We start from the raw sequence: 17,635 nt of genomic DNA on the forward strand, positions 1-17,635 counted from the left end.
CAAATTACAAACAAAACCAAATATACACCCAGACTTATATATCTATCTTTCATGGGTGTATCCAAAATTACTCAAATGCATTCCAAAGTCACTAGGCCCATGGACTCTTACAGTTTGAGCAATAGTAAAGCATTGACCTTTGGCCTCATGCAACTATTCTTCTATACTCTCAATGATCAGCACAGTCTAGCTGTAATGAATAGGTATCGTATAATGCATGACAGCTATAAATACAAAAGGACATTTGCTAGAGTATTGGAACAGTCTCACCCAGATAGTGTGCATAGATTCCTCCTGGTCTCTCACGGACGGCTCCAAAAAGATGCTTCAAATTAATCCCAAAAAGATGTGGGGGAACGGGTATAATTCAGTCCTCGTAAAATTAAGAACCCACCATTGGGATATTAACGCATCAAAGATTATCCCCGTGGCCTCCCAACGCGTTTCATTTTTTCAAATCATCAGGGGAGGAAGGTTAAATAAATAAATTGCCAATTTGGGGGGGAAAGGTGTTTCCCTCACAAGGGATAAACCACCTCCTTGTTCAATATCATCCTGCGGTCTGCCGCCGCTCTTGTCTATGCTTTTTATAAAGACCTACTTGTTAGGGGTTAATCCTCATAACCCTAGAGCGCCAAAAGGTCAAAAGATCCACCTCTATCACTTCCAGGTACCTCCATGTGCGTCTCCTCGTGCATCTCACTGGAAATTCAGAGAAAGGGCGGAAGTCCGCCCTTAGGCGTCATAACCACGCACGCCCAGTGCGCCTTCTAAATGACGCTGTCTATTCCTCTGCGTTCCAGGCCAATACTATCTACGTCATTTCCGGAAGTCTGCCCCTAGGCTGCGGTGTCTTAAACACGCCCACCCGGCGTATCGTCCTAGATGACGCTTTCAGGCCTGTACCTGCAATGTATTCGTCATCTCCAGAACCACGCCTCTAGATTACGGCGACATAGCTCCGCCCCCTCAATGTGTCATCATAGATGACGCTATCAGATCTGCCGGAGGCATCATTCCTCTACATCCCCGGTTTACAGTAGTGTCATTTCAGTGTGCAGCGGACATATCATGTCGGCGGCATACCATACCACTGCGTCCCACTACAAATGTCAGATACGCTCTGTCAGCCACTCTCAAGAGCATTAAGAGGCTCATTAAGGAATCTATTGATTTAACTTCCAAGTACTGCGTATGGGGCAGACTTCCGGAAATGACGTAGATAGTATTGGCCTGGAACGCAGAGGAATAGACAGCGTCATTTAAAAGGCGCACTGGGCGTGCGTGGTTATGACGCCTAAGGGCGGACTTCCGCCCTTTCTCTGAATTTCCAGTGAGATGCACGAGGAGACGCACATGGAGGTACCTGGAAGTGATAGAGGTGGATCTTTTGACCTTTTGGCGCTCTAGGGTTATGAGGATTAACCCCTAACAAGTAGGTCTTTAAAAAAAGCATAGACAAGAGCGGCGGCAGACCGCAGGATGATATTGAACAAGGAGGTCGTTTATCCCTAGTGAGGGAAACACCTTTCCCCCCCAAATTGGCAATTTATTTATTTAACCTTCCTCCCCTGATGATTTGAAAAAAATGAAACGCGTTGGAAGGCCACGGGGATAATCTTTGATGCGTTAATATCCCAATGGTGAGTTCTGTATTTTACGGGGACTGAATTATACCCGTTCCCCCACATCTTTTTGGGATTAATTTGAAGCATCTTTTTGGAGCCGTCCGTGAGAGACCAGGAGGAATCTATGCACACTATCTGGGTGAGACTGTTCCAATACTCTAGCAAATGTCCTTTTGTATTTATGGCTGTCATGCATTATACGATACCTATTCATTACAGCTAGACTGTGCTGATCATTGAGAGTATAGAAGAATAGTTGCATGAGGCCAAAGGTCAATGTTTTACTATTGCTCAAACTGTAAGAGTCCATGGGCCTAGTGACTTTGGAATGCATTTGAGTAATTTTGGATACACCCATGAAAGATAGATATATAAGTCTGGGTGTATATTTGGTTTTGTTTGTAATTTATGTTTGTCCTGTCGTTCTTGTCCAAAATGGTTTTAAAATACTAATATTAAAAGTTACATTTTATTTAATTTAGTACCACATCTACCTTGCTGCTTACTACTATCCCGATATGTAGTAGATTTAATAAAATTAGCAAATACCTCTAATCAGAAATGTAGTATAGTTCTTCTTATTCACGATGTCGATAACTCCATGCGCAGGGCATTACAGTAGCTTAGGTATCCATGGTTGTGACCACTAACAACTAACTGTCACTGTATGAGTTCTTGTAACCATGGATACCTAAACTGCAATGATCTGTACGTGAGATAAACGACATAGCGAATCATAAGAACTATACTACATTTCTAATTGGAGGTATTTGCTAATATTAGTATTATTACACCTCCTATATAAGTGAAAAGGATGACAATTTCATGTGTGTGGTTCTAGACTGGGCATGTTGGATTTCAGCATGTCTGATCTCTGGGAAATCAGCCTTACTCCTCATTGAACTAAATAGACATATTTGGCCAAGGTTATGATGAAGTAGTGAGAAACAGTTATCTCAAAGTGTATATGGCTGACTTTGGTCAGCCAGCTATTAAATGTCTATGGCTAAATGTATTATTCCTCAGTGGGATGACTGACAGGAAGTCCAGATGTCTGTCCCTTGTCATTACCATACATGTGTGTGTGAATCATTAGCAGAGACCTTAGGCTCAGTGGCAGAGTTGAGTAAAATGGTTTGCGTTGCCCTGTCCAGGGCTTAGACTGCATCACCCTCGGCAGATGGTGGTCATGTTATTCAGACATCATCTACCTCTAACAACTGTAAGAGGAACCGAGCTCCACCTGTTGTTGTTAACATGTTAAATTCTGCTGCCAATCTCTCAATTTACAATGTATGACAAAGGGACAGCGCGCGTATTTCCATGTCCCCATCGGTCCCTCCATGAGATACGATCATGGGGTGCCTAGCGATTTCCATGAGAGCTTGGGGTCTGCTGAAGAACCCAGTGCCTGGAATTACAGTACTCCGTTGAATCTCATCTTGTTGTTGGGCTTTATATTAAACCATGATTTTTACTATATGTTGCTATTCCCTTGTATTGCGGTGTATAACATAGGTGATCAGATGATCGCAGGTTCAGATTCCATTAGGGGAATTAAAAAAAATTCTAAAAATCAAAATGGCAGAATTGTGATTTTTCAAACATCTGGAAACAATTCAAAAGTAAGCGATCAAAATGTCTTATCTACCCCAAAATGGTATTAATAAAAACATCAGCTTGCCACGCAAAAAAACAAGCCATCACACACCTTCATTGAACGATTTTGGTTTCAGATGTCAGAAAATGATGACAAAAATTTTTTTTTTTACAAATCTTTGAATTTTTTTTCACTGTTTAAATAAAGCAAAATCTGCAAGTATGGTAGAATTATATTGCTAGATCATTCTTTCCAAACAATGATTGCCATCAAAACAAAACACCAAAAAAACAATTGCTCACCTAGGTTTTTTTTTCTTTAAACTTCACCGCACCTGGAATTGTTTCCCATTTTCCAGTATGTTGCATGGTTAACTGGATGGTGTCATTGACAAGTACAACTTGTCCCGCAAAAAGCAAGCCCTCATACAGCCATGTCGGCAGATAAAAAAAAAATGATAGCTCTTGGAAGAAAGCAAGGAAAAAACTTAAGAGCAAAAAAAATAACTGCCTGGTTCTTAAAAGGTTAATAACCACCCAGAATCTAGCAAAAGCTGTGCTACCTGCATTTGGTGCCATTTGAGAAAGTCAGGATCACTTTATACATACTTGTTTAAATGGGTCACACGCTCTGTTGCTCCATTGGGGACCAGCTCTACGGTTTGGTTTTCCCAGGACAGCTGCAAGAATCAGCAAGACGTTAATATCTTATATCGAACTCAAGAAAGAAATATGTTCATTTGATATGTTCTATGCGAATGACTCCTAAGAAAATAGCCACAATCCATTTAGAGTTTTTGGTCATCTCACCTCCCATAAAAATATTGAAACTTAAAAAACAAACAAAAAAAAAGAAGTAGTTGTATGTGTCCCAAAATGTGTATGCAACCCTAAAAACTTCAGGTTGTAATGGAAAAACAAGCAATTAAAACAATGGCATTGAACTATAAGATTCATTTTATTTGGAAAACTCCATAATAAACCCAGCATAGACATAGCAGATATAAGTTGTGCTGGAAGCCGGTGGCTCTCTAAGGCCGGAGTCACACTAAACGTATGAAAAATCGGTCAGAGTCTCCCTGACGAAAGTCGCATGAGTGTCATGCGAGTACAATCCGATTTTTCACAACTAGCATCCGAATGCAATGCAATTTTAACATTAGCTTTTACATAGAGCAATTCTTTAAGTCACACATCGTTTTCAAAGGAAATATTTGTCAAAACACACACACACACTCGTGGTACCGTCTGACAGGTTCTGCGACTTCACGGCCAATGAACTCACTTCACCTATGTGACGTTGGCGCGAGCGCTGACATCAGAGAGGTGAATTGAGTTCATTGGCCGTGAACTCGTAGGACCTGTCAGACGGCACCGTGAGCAGGAGAACTCTCTCACGCTCGCGGTGCCGTCAGATAGGTAATAGGAGTTCACAGAGAGAAACTGAGCACACAGTGTGTCTGCTGGATGACAGGCTGCATGGTCGCATCATGCAGCCTGCCATCTAGATATAGCAGAGTTGGACCCGTTGTGGGACAAATAGATTAAAAGCATCTCTGCGGAAAGGTGAGGAATATTGTTTGTTTTTTTAACTCTTTTGCAGATGACAATGGCATCGGGGGAATGGACGAGGTCGTAAGTATTGTTTAGTTAAGATTATTATTATTAAAGGAGTCTGTGTCATTCTTTCAATTAAAGGACTTTTTTTCTGGGTGTCTGTGTTTTCTTACAATGTGACTATGAGATTGGTGGTGTCTTATAGATGCCTCTCCATTACTAACTTTGGGGCTTGATGTCACCTGACAATACAAAGGTGACATCAACCCCCCCAACTATCACCCCACTTGCCACCGCTACAGGGCAAGTGGCCGAGAGCTGATGTTTTTAGCATGGGGGGCCAGTATCCATGGTTCCTTCCAAGGCTTTTAATATCAGCCTGCAGCTGTCTGCATATCCTTTACTGGTTATTATAGGGGGACCAGCTGTCATTTTTTTTTAAGATCCCCCATTTTAATAGCCAGTAAAGGCTAAGTATACAGCTATGAGCTGATAATAACAGCCTGGGAAGCTCCATGGGTATTACCCCCATCCCAGGCTATAAACATCTGCCCGCAACCGTCGGCTTTCCCTCTGCTGGATACGAAAATTGCACCAGAGCCTGCGCCATTTTTTTCCACAGAGCTCCTGTTAGTGGAACTGGGGAAGGGGGGGCCGGGTGAAAGGTTATAAGGTTAGAGAGGTTACGGAAGTTTGTGATAGAGCATGGATGGGAGGTAGAAATGACTGTGAAGATGTGGTGAAGAGGACCAGGATATGGAGAGATCTCACCGGCAGTCAGAAGGAGCAGAAAGAGTGTTAGCAGGTGGGAGCAGGAGAGGGCATGAGGGGACTGTCTGTGTTTGAAGTCAGAGAATTGTATGTTGAGGAACAGATCTGAGGAGGTGGTCAGATGGATGGGGAGGATGGAGGAAATGACGACCAGTTCCTTGCTAGGTGTAGGGACTAGGGGTTTAGCAGAAAGTGAAGTGAAGGATTATAGGGGTGAGAGTGAAAACAAACAGAAACATTGTTTCCAGTGACTATCCAGTTACCGTATATACTCGAGTATAAGCCGACCCCCCTAATTTTGCCACAAAAAACTGGGAAAACTTATTGACTCGAGTATAAGCCTAGGGTAGAAAATGCAGCAGCTACCGGTGAATTTCAAAAATAAAAATAGATGCTCCATACCGTTCATTATTGCCCCATAGATGCTCCATATACAACTGTGCTATATAGAATGCTCTGCACCGTTGATTATGGCCCCATAGATGCTCCTTATAATGCTGTGCCATATATGCTCTGCACCTTTGATTATGGCCCCATAGATGCTCCTTATAATGTTGTGCCATATATATGCTCTGCACCTTTGATTATGGCCCCATAGGTGCTCCTTATAATGCTGTGCCCCATATATGCTCTGCACCTTTATGGCCCCATAGGTAACATACATAGTAACATAGTAACATAGTTAGTAAGGCCGAAAAAAGACATTTGTCCATCCAGTTCAGCCTATATTCCATCATAATAAATACCCAGATCTACGTCCTTCTACAGAACCTAATAATTGTATGATACAATATTGTTCTGCTCCAGGAAGACATCCAGGCCTCTCTTGAACCCCTCAACTGAGTTCGCCATCACCACCTCCTCAGGCAAGCAATTCCAGATTCTCACTGCCCTAACAGTAAAGAATCCTCTTCTATGTTGGTGGAAAAACCTTCTCTCCTCCAGACGCAAAGAATGCCCCCTTGTGCCCGTCACCTTCCTTGGTATAAACAGATCCTCAGCGAGATATTTGTATTGTCCCCTTATATACTTATACATGGTTATTAGATCGCCCCTCAGTCGTCTTTTTTCTAGACCAAATAATCCTAATTTCGCTAATCTATCTGGGTATTGTAGTTCTCCCATCCCCTTTATTAATTTTGTTGCCCTCCTTTGTACTCTCTCTAGTTCCATTATATCCTTCCTGAGCACCGGTGCCCAAAACTGGACACAGTACTCCATGTGCGGTCTAACTAGGGATTTGTACAGAGGCAGTATAATGCTCTCATCATGTGTATCCAGACCTCTTTTAATGCACCCCATGATCCTGTTTGCCTTGGCAGCTGCTGCCTGGCACTGGCTGCTCCAGGTAAGTTTATCATTAACTAGGATCCCCAAGTCCTTCTCCCTGTCAGATTTACCCAGTGGTTTCCCGTTCAGTGTGTAATGGTGATATTGATTCCCTCTTCCCATGTGTATAACCTTACATTTATCATTGTTAAACCTCATCTGCCACCTTTCAGCCCAAGTTTCCAACTTATCCAGATCCATCTGTAGCAGAATACTATCTTCTCTTGTATTAACTGCTTTACATAGTTTTGTATCATCTGCAAATATCGATATTTTACTGTGTAAACCTTCTACCAGATCATTAATGAATATGTTGAAGAGAACAGGTCCCAATACTGACCCCTGCGGTACCCCACTGGTCACAGCGACCCAGTTAGAGACGATACCATTTATAACCACCCTCTGCTTTCTATCACTAAGCCAGTTACTAACCCATTTACACACATTTTCCCCCAGACCAAGCATTCTCATTTTGTGTACCAACCTCTTGTGCGGCACGGTATCAAACGCTTTGGAAAAATCGAGATATACCACGTCCAATGACTCACCGTGGTCCAGTCTATAGCTTACCTCTTCATAAAAACTGATTAGATTGGTTTGACAGGAGCGATTTCTCATAAACCCATGCTGATATGGAGTTAAACAGTTATTCTCATTGAGATAATCCAGAATAACATCCCTCAGAAACCCTTCAAATATTTTACCAACAATAGAGGTTAGACTTACTGGCCTATAATTTCCAGGTTCACTTTTAGAGCCCTTTTTGAATATTGGCACCACATTTGCTATGCGCCAGTCATGCGGAACAGACCCTGTCGCTATAGAGTCACTAAAAATAAGAAATAATGGTTTATCTATTACATTACTTAGTTCTCTTAGTACTCGTGGGTGTATGCCATCCGGACCCGGAGATTTATCTATTTTAATCTTATTTAGCCGGTTTCGCACCTCTTCTTGGGTTAGATTGGTGACCCTTAATATAGGGTTTTCATTGTTTCTTGGGATTTCACCTAGCATTTCATTTTCCACCGTGAATACCGTGGAGAAGAAGGTGTTTAATATGTTAGCTTTTTCCTCGTCATCTACAACCATTCTTTCCTCACTATTTTTTAAGGGGCCTACATTTTCAGTTTTTATTCTTTTACTATTGATATAGTTGAAGAACAGTTTGGGATTAGTTTTACTCTCCTTAGCAATGTGCTTCTCTGTTTCCTTTTTGGCAGCTTTAATTAGTTTTTTAGATAAAGTATTTTTCTCCCTATAGTTTTTTAGAGCTTCAATGGTGCCATCCTGCTTTAGTAGTGCAAATGCTTTCTTTTTACTGTTAATTGCCTGTCTTACTTCTTTGTTTAGCCACATTGGGTTTTTCCTATTTCTAGTCCTTTTATTCCCACAAGGTATAAACCGCTTACACTGCCTATTTAGGATGTTCTTAAACATTTCCCATTTATTATCTGTATTCTCATTTCTGAGGATATTGTCCCAGTCTACCAGATTAAGGGCATCTCTAAGCTGTTCAAACTTTGCCTTCCTAAAGTTCAATGTTTTTGTGACTCCCTGACAAGTCCCCCTAGTGAAAGACAGGTGAAACTGCACAATATTGTGGTCGCTATTTCCTAAATGCCCAACCACCTGCAGATTTGTTATTCTGTCAGGTCTATTAGATAGTATTAGGTCTAAAAGTGCTGCTCCTCTGGTTGGATTCTGCACCAATTGTGAAAGATAATTTTTCTTGGTTATTAGCAGAAACCTGTTGCCTTTATGGGTTTCACAGGTTTCTGTTTCCCAGTTAATATCCGGGTAGTTAAAGTCCCCCATAACCAGGACCTCATTATGGGTTGCAGCTTCATCTATCTGCTTTAGAAGTAGACTTTCCATGCTTTCTGTTATATTTGGGGGTTTGTAACAGACCCCAATGAGAATTTTGTTACCATTTTTCCCTCCATGAATTTCAACCCATATGGACTCAACATCCTCATGTTAGCATGAGGATGCTCCTTATAATGCTGTGCCCCTTATATGCTCTGCACCTTTATGGCCCCATAGGTGCTCCTTATAATGCTGTGCCCCTTATATGCTCTGCACCTTTGATTATGGCCCCATAGGTGCTCCTTATAATGCTGTGCCCCATATATGCTCTGCACCTTTAGGGCCCCATAGGTGCTCCTTATAATGCTGTGCCCCATATATGCTCTGCACCTTTATGGCCCCATAGATGCTCCTTATAATGCTGTGCCCCTTATATGCTCTGCACCTTTATGGCCCCATAGGTGCTCCTTATAATGCTGTGCCCCTTATATGCTCTGCACCTTTATGGCCCCATAGGTGCTCCTTATAATGCTGTGCCCCATATATGCTCTGCACCTTTATGGCCCCATAGGTGCTCCTTATAATGCTGTGCCCCATATATGCTCTGCACCTTTATGGCCCCATAGGTGCTCCTTATAATGCTGTGCCCCATATATGCTCTGCACCTTTATGGCCCCATAGGTGCTCCTTATAATGCTGTGCCCCTTATATGCTCTGCACCTTTATGGCCCCATAGGTGCTCCTTAGAATGCTGCTGGTGCTGCCATAAAAAAAAAAAAAAATCACATACTCACCTCTCTTCTCAGGACGCCGGCGCTTTCAATAATTACCTGCTCCTCTGCGGCTCCGTCTCCAGCACTCACGCTCAGCAGAGGGCGCGCACTGACTACGTCACAGCGCCCTCTAACCTGAGCGTCACTGCTAGAGGACGCTGCAGACGGATCCGGAGCGAGGAGCAGGTAATTATAGCGCTGCGCTCCCCTTACCTGCTGCGGCGCGGTCCCTGCAGTCCCTGGCTTCTCCGGCGCTGCAGCTTCTTCCTGTAATTGAGCGGTCACATGGCACCGATCATTTACAGCAATGAATATGCGGCTCCTCCCCTATTGGGGTGGAGCTGCCTATTCATTTCTGTAATGAGCGGTGCCATGTGACCGCTCAGTGCAGGAAGAATCTGCAGCGCCGGAGAAGCCAGGGACTGCAGGGACCGCGCTGGGAGCAGGTAAGTATGATTACACAGCCCCCGCTTCCCCTCCCCTGCATATGACTCGAGTATAAGCCGAGAGGGGGACTTTCAGCCAAAAAAAATGGGCTGAAAATCTCGGCTTATACTCGAGTATATACGGTACATATATCTATGTATTCTATGTGTATATACTGTATCTATACGTGGCACATGAATTGCCAGCTTTTACCCTATTTATCTATCTATGTAATATATATAAATATGTATGTGTGTGTCACTGACATCTATATATCTATGTATTCTATTCTATGTGTATATATCTTTTCTATTCTAACCTGTCACACTGTGATTATACTGTACACGGCACATGAATTGCCGGCTTTTCTTCTATCTATCTATCTAATATATAATTGCCTAGAATACTACTTCCTGCAATTTGTGCCAACTTCCTGTCCGGAGATAATGTCCGGAGCTAATGTCCGGAGCTAATGTCCGGAGATAAGTGACGTCAACAGTGTCCAGTGTCTGATTGGTTGCCGCCTGCTGCGAGCGACCAATCAGAAACGTGCCGTACTGTGACACACTCCGCCCGCCATTTTGGTGTGATTTTTGAATTTTTACCTCACAGCAGGTTTCTACTGCGTGGAGGCGGGCCCAGTGACGTTGCTCTTCAAGCTCCTGCCGAATTTCGTCAAAAAAATTATAATACCATTTACCAAAACTATATATATTTAGTTGTGAAGTGGTTCAGTGACATTTTCACACCAATTTTGAACTTTTGTTTGGTGTTTTCTCCATATACTGCCTATTATTTTTGTTCTTTCTTACTATTATTTATTAATTGTATTATTCTTACATTTGAATAAATAAAGTATATATGGATTCTAGACTCCCGATTCTTTAGAATCGGGCTGCCATCTAGTCTAATATATAATTGCCTAGAATACTACTTCCTGCAATTTGTGCCAACTTCCGTGGCTTTGTCCGGAGCTAATGTCCGGAGCTAATGTCCGGAGTTAATGTCCGGAGCTAATATCCGGAGATTAATTGCCTAGAATACTACTTCCTGCAATTTGTGCCAACTTCCGTGGCTTTGTCCGGAGCTAATGTCCGGAGCTAATGTCCGGAGCTAATGTGCGGAGATAATGTGCGGAGATAATGTCCGGAGCTAATGTCCGGAGATAATGTCCGGAGCTAATGTCCGGAGCTAATGTCCGGAGCTAATGTCCGGAGATAAGTGACGTCAACAGTGTCCAGTGTCTGATTGGTTGCCGCCTGCTGCGAGTGACCAATCAGAAACGTGCCGTACTGTGACACACTCCGCCCGCCATTTTGGTGTGATTTTTGAATTTTTACCTCACAGCAAGTTTCTACTGCGTGGAGGCGGGCCCAGTGACGTTGCTCTTCAAGCTCCTGCCGAATTTCGTCAAAAAAATGATAATACCATTTACCAAAACTATATATATTTAGTTGTGAAGTGGTTCAGTGACATTTTCACACCAATTTTGAACTTTTGTTTGGTGTTTTCTCCATATACTGCCTATTATTTTTGTTCTTTCTTACTATTATTTATTAATTGTATTATTCTTACATTTGAATAAATAAAGTATATATGGATTTTAGACTCCCGATTCTTTAGAATCGGGCTGCCATCTAGTATAATATAAATGCATATATATATGTGTGTGTGTCACTGAAATCTATATATCTATGTATTCTATGTGTATATATCTATTCTATTCTAACCTGTCACACTGTGATTATACTGTACGCGGCACATGAATTGCCGACTTTTCTTCTATGTAATATAAATGCATATATATGTGTGTGTGTCACTGACATCTATATATCTATGTATTCTATTCTATGTGTACATATCTATTCTATCTCTTCTACTCTAACCTGTCAGTGTGATTTTACCATATGCGGCACATTTTTTTTTTTCTCACCCATAGGCTTGCATTGGCGAGTCTTGGTGAAAATCGCAGCATGCTGCAATTTTACACGCACGTCGAATTCGCCTGAGAAAATAAATTGTGATGTGAGCTGCCCCATAGATTAACACTGGTCCGTGTGTTATGCGATGTTTTCTTACATAGCACTCGACCGTATCCTACGGCAGTGTGACACCGGCCTAAGCTTAGCTCTCCTCTGTACAGCTGATCACAGCAATTGAGCTGTGCTGGAAGCTGGTTGTTATCTGAGGGGAGCTCTCCCTTACATAACTAATTTTAGTGCAGGCACAGAAGGGTTCAGCTATGTTATAACCTGGCTGCTCTCTGACCTGAGCATTCTTCTACACATCTGAGTGCAGGCATTGCATAGTGGAGCTGTGTTGAAAGCTGGCTGCTCTCTGATGGGAGCTTTAATTTGCACAGCTGATTTGACTGGAGGCACAGCGTAGTTGAGATGTGTTGGAAGCTGGCTGCTCTCTGATGTGAGCTTTCATCTGCACAGCTGATATTAGTGGAGGCACAGCAAAGTTGAGCTGTGTTGGAAGCTGGCTGCTCTCTGACGTGAGCTTTCATCTGCACAGCTGATTTTAGTGGAGGCACGGCATAGTTGAGCTGTGTTGGAAGCTGGCTGCTCTCTGACATGAGCTTTCATCTGCACAGGTGATTTTAGTGGAGGCACGGCATAGTTGAGCTGTGTTGGAAGCTGGCTGCTCTCTGACGTGAGCTTTCATCTGCACAGCTAATTTTAGTGGAGGCATAGCAGAGTTGAGCTGTGTTGGAAGCTGACTCCTCTCTAAGCTAAGCTCTCTTCTGCACAGCTGATTCTAGTCCAGACAGCACAGTTGAGCTGTGTTGGATACTGACTGCACTAAAGGTAAACTGTCCTTGCCATAGCTGATTTGAGTGCAGACCCAGCAAAGTTCAGTTGTGTTGGAATCTAGCTGCTTTTAGAGCTGAACTGTCCTCTGCACAGCAGATTTGATTGCAGACACAGAAGAGATTATCAGTGCTGGAAGCTAGCTCCGATATTTCTGTGTAGAATGTAAAATTTAATGATTTAGTAAGCATGACTTAAGGGAGTACAGGGCCAGTGATAGAGAACAGCAAAACTGCCCATATTTGAGTTATCTGATAAGAGCTATAGTAGCAGCCTAGGGCAGTCAGAGAGAAGGAACTGCACATGGCTGATCAATACCGTTGGATCTACAGTAGGACGGTTCCAATGACAACAGAAGATAAATAGAAGATAAATAGAGCCGGGAGATTGCATCAGGGGAATAATATCTGAAAAATGTCCCAGATTTCAAGATTATTTATATTGGCACACTTGAATAAAAATGCATGTACATAATTATAATATTGGGAATAACCCTTTAATCACTAAGTTATAGCTCACGATTACGCAACTAAACGAAGGAATAAGATAAGGGTTTTTTTTACGTGAGCAGACTATCCAGTGTACGCAGGTTCAGTTTTATGACCTGGGTAATTAGTTCAATCAGATCAGTCACCCACTTTATCACCAGTGCTAATGATGATAGTTTTACCCATAGCCAATTATAATAAATGTGTTAGTGGAACTGCAGAGTATGTGTAATATGCACCTTTAATAAACTTCAGAGCAGGTAAGGCCTTGTTCAATGAAAACTGACAATTTATTATTGTGTAATAATATACTTACAGTAAAGTACAGATCTAGGTTCTCCACATCTTTTTCATTTTCAGTATCCAGTAGTCTCTGCATACTCCTACAAAATAGTTATAGTTATCCCATTGGTTAAGTAAGAAACATGTTTAAATATATTTAGTGGGTCTGTTCTGGGGTCTGATGTTCAGAGGTCTGAGGTCTAATATTAATGTAGGGGTTCTTCATATATGTAGCTCATTCATATAAGCCACACCAGTTAAAGCAGTATTCCCATCTCAAACACTTATAACATATCCCAAGATGTGCCATAAGTTAACTAGTAATGAGCGTATATACTCGTTACTCGAGATTTCTCGAGCACGCTTGGGTGTCCTCCGAGTATTTTTTAGTGCTAGGAGATTTAGTTTTTCTTGCCGCAGCTGAATGATTTACATCTGTTAGCCAGCATAAGTACATGTGGGGGTTCCCTAGCAACCAGGCAACCCCCACCTGTACTTATGCTGGCTAGCAGATGTAAATCATTCAGCGGCGGCAAGAAAAACTAAATCTCCGAGCACTAAAAAATACTCAGAGGACACCCGAGCGTGCTCGAGAAATCTCGAGTAACGAGTATATTCGCTCATCACTAGCCATAACTATATAGGAGATATGGATTTCACCAATGAGCCTTATGTAGTGCTATGGCCGGTGCCCCTGCATGGTGTTCCCTTCTTCCTCCATGCAAGGATGCCGGCTTACTCACCACCCCGTCCCTCTGGCATGGTACCAGCGTACTCCCTGTCTGCTGCTGTCATACCACACTGTGTCTTAGCAGCGTGCGCTCCCCTGTTCTTAAAGTGGCAGTGCGCGCACATAGTAAATGCCCCCTGCAAACACATGGGAGACATTTAGTAATGTGCTCCCCTGCAAGGTGTCTCACAACCAATAGCTGGGAGGCATCTTGTATATAAGGCACCCTCCCCAATTGGGAGGTGCCTGAGCAACCCCTATAGTTACTGTTTGGTGGTTTGGTGTGTGCAAAAGTATGTTGCCAGGTTCCCTGTCCCTAGTCTGTTAAAAGCTATTCCCGTATCCTGTGTCTCAATAGTCCAGTATACATTGTCCTTGTTGTCCTGTGAACGCTTCGGCAGTGTCTATTTCCTGAAACTGCATCTGCGGTATCTTTACCCAGCGGCCACACTGGCAATACCGAACTGTTACCCGAGATCTGTATAGACATATACCCTGTATAGACATATGCATGTCCCTAGTGGTCATACTGTCAGTATAGTCTGCACCTGTCCCAAATGGCCATCCTGCTTGCACACGCTGAACCTGTTCCAAGTAGCTGTCCTGTCTGCACTTGTCCCAGTGGACGTCCTGCCCTGTGTAGGAATCTTGATTAACAGCTTAGATGCTGGAGGTCAGCTGCTACTGCAGGACACCACCCAGGAGTGGTACCTGGCAGCTACCTGCCGCACAAGCCTGACCTCACCACTAGAGGCATCAGTGAACACCAAGGTGGCTGATTAGTTACGCCCCTCCAGGGTAGGTCTGGTCCTTTACACAGTGGGTCCATGAACCACATATGCCACCTGCGAGTGTAACAGTTTGCTCAGGCCATGGGCCCCATTGAGTTCCATGGTCCTCCACTCTTGGAGATATTCGAATCGTTGTTTGGTCAGTTTTCATCCACAGACTCAGGATTCCCAATAGAAAGCCCTGACTACACCAGCCCAAGTTGCAATACCTACAGCTGTGTTTATGCAACCAGAAACCTATGCCTCTGAAGTGGAACCTGTGCTGTCTGTTCTGCCTTGGTACTATGTGGATCTGAAGCAGTGCCATTGGGTTCTTACAGCAGTGCATGCGGCACTATGAAGTTTTCTGTCAGCAGTTTTCCTCCGATCAGGCCAAGGGGAGATTTCTAATGTCCTACCTAGCAGAAGATGCCCTGGAATGGCTCAACCTACTATGGGAGAAAGGGGCTCCTATCACCTCGGACCTGCAGGCCTTCCTGGTGGCATTCTGAATGGTCATTGATGTGCCAAACCCAAAATCCCCTGAAAAAACGTATTTTCCCAGTTTCCAAGAGCAGTCCAGATGAGTGACGTGTGTGAGGAAACCGTCATGTCTGGCTCTGTCCTTTTCCAAGACCACCCATTCCCCAGCCTGTTGAGGCAGCTACCCATGCAGAATCCGTAAAGGTTGACTGTGTTTGGCAGGCTGAGCAGAAGCTGGAACTCATTCGTGAGATAGGATTGCAGTACTGCTATGGTTGTGCGGAACATCCTGACCTTCTTTGTCCAGTGAAGCCTAAAAAATCCTAAATCTTGGGCAAGTCGGAGAGACTGCCCTTGGCGTTAGTATTCCCTTTCCACAAATGACTGACTCTATCCGTGGCATGTGGAGGCTTCAGTTCGGCGAGAGAGTTTGTGCTGCAAGCCATGAAGAGTTGGTGTCAGATTCCCATCCGACAGTTCCAGAATCCGGTCAGGGTGTTGTCAGGTGAAGGAAGAGCCCTACTCGGAGACAGTCAAGTCTGAACAGATCGAGCCCCAGATCGGAGCGTTATACACAGAGAAGATTGCCTTGCATGTGCTGTCTGGTATTCCCATCGATCGGCCAGAGCTAATAACTCAAGTGCCCATTCTAGTCTGGAGACTCCGTGGGGTGCTTCATTGGGGACAGCCAAGTCACAAGAGGTGTCTGGTCCCCATTGTCCAGGTCAACTAGCAGCATTGCCATCTTCTCCATCAGGTTTGCTAGTCGCTGAGTCTCTGTGTGCTGCTACCTCAGAAAAAAGGGAAGAGGAGGTGATGTCCCCACACAGTACCGACGATTGTACCAATGACCCACCCCAGGAGCCTCCCTGCGTCGTGCACATGTTGTCTTGTAGACCAGGCTGAAGATGGATCCTGAGCAGGGATCTTCAGTCTCTAGTAGGTCTGGTGAAGAGCATGTCAAGGCGGTGGTATCTTCCAAGTCTCTTAAAGGGGCAGCACGCGCACATGTTAAATGCCCCCCGCTAACACCTGGGAGGCATTTAGTAATGTGCTCAGCTAATAGCTGGGAGGCATCTTGTATATAAGGCACCCTTCCCCAATTGACTGTGAATCTTCCTTAGTCTTGGGTTCCATGCAAAATCTCGCCTTGTTGGGTAAGGGTGATTCAGAGAAAGGTCAGGAATCAGCTTAGAAATACACGGGAGGACCTGGTCAATGACTTGAATAGAGCTGGGACCACAGTCTCAAACATTACCGTTAGTAACACACTATGCTGTCATGGATTAAAAAGTCCCCCTGCTCACACCAGCACATGTCAGGCTGATTGTGCTATTCATACTCTGATCAGAGTTTGATCATAGTGTGATCCGATTTTCTCGGATGAGGAGAAGATGAAGAAAATAAATGTCTCCATCTTCTCCATTCTGTAAGTCCATGAAAACTAGACTGCACTCAGATATCATCCAACTGCAGTTCAATATTTTCCATGGACTCATTGACTTGCATGGTCGAGTGCGATCTGAATATTAGATACAAGTCGGGCATGCTGCAATTTTTTTTTTCTGAAGCAGACTCTGTCAAAGGAAAAAAAATTGGACATGAACTGCCCCATAGGCTAACATTGGTCCAAATGTAATCCGATGTATTATTGGATCGCCCTCGGACCAAAAATACAATTCTCTGCACAAGCCCTAAATGTAAGCAACATTTAGCAAGGAGCCGTATGCGTAGTAATGAACACTAGGGTGACACAAATTTAATATATACGTCCTCCAGAAAAGCATACGGTATGTTGTGTTAACCAGTAGGTAGTTAGCTATGACTTACTTCCCCATGGTAGGCTGTAGCTCTTTTAGGTCCTCCAGGGTAACTTTTTTACTCAGAAGTTTCTTAAACAAGGCGAGTGGGAATGGTAGATAAATAGTGAACTCGTTGAAAATTGCCAATCCACATAGTATACCATAGTGATAATACATTTTTTTGTCCACTAATGGCTGCAATAAAAAAAATAATAATTTAATACAAAGATGACTTTTAAAAAGGGAATTATCCATTATCCCTATATTAGATAGGAGCCAAGTTTCCTGTGTGCTTCCACAAAATATTGATAATTTAGAGAGCTACAATACCAGACACAACCCATAGACAACTGTGTCACTATGTCTGACAAA

The 17,635-nt window shown here is 43.3% G+C and overlaps 1 protein-coding gene across 1 annotated transcript in view; it reads right to left on the reverse strand.

Annotated features, from left to right (window-relative positions):
- The window catches only part of HERC6 (HECT and RLD domain containing E3 ubiquitin protein ligase family member 6), a 171,787-nt gene that overhangs the window by 4,367 nt on the left and 149,785 nt on the right, over positions 1–17,635 (reverse strand). The window contains exons 18-20 of the mRNA XM_069743428.1: positions 17,292–17,458; positions 13,513–13,579; positions 3,837–3,907 (exon numbers count right to left, since the gene is read on the reverse strand). Of these exons, the coding sequence (XP_069599529.1) occupies positions 3,837–3,907; positions 13,513–13,579; positions 17,292–17,458 (305 nt within the window). The remainder of the gene's footprint in view (positions 1–3,836; positions 3,908–13,512; positions 13,580–17,291; positions 17,459–17,635) is intronic.

Source organism: Ranitomeya imitator, chromosome 1 (assembly GCF_032444005.1).
Source record: "Ranitomeya imitator isolate aRanImi1 chromosome 1, aRanImi1.pri, whole genome shotgun sequence".
NCBI lineage: Eukaryota > Metazoa > Chordata > Amphibia > Anura > Dendrobatidae > Ranitomeya > Ranitomeya imitator.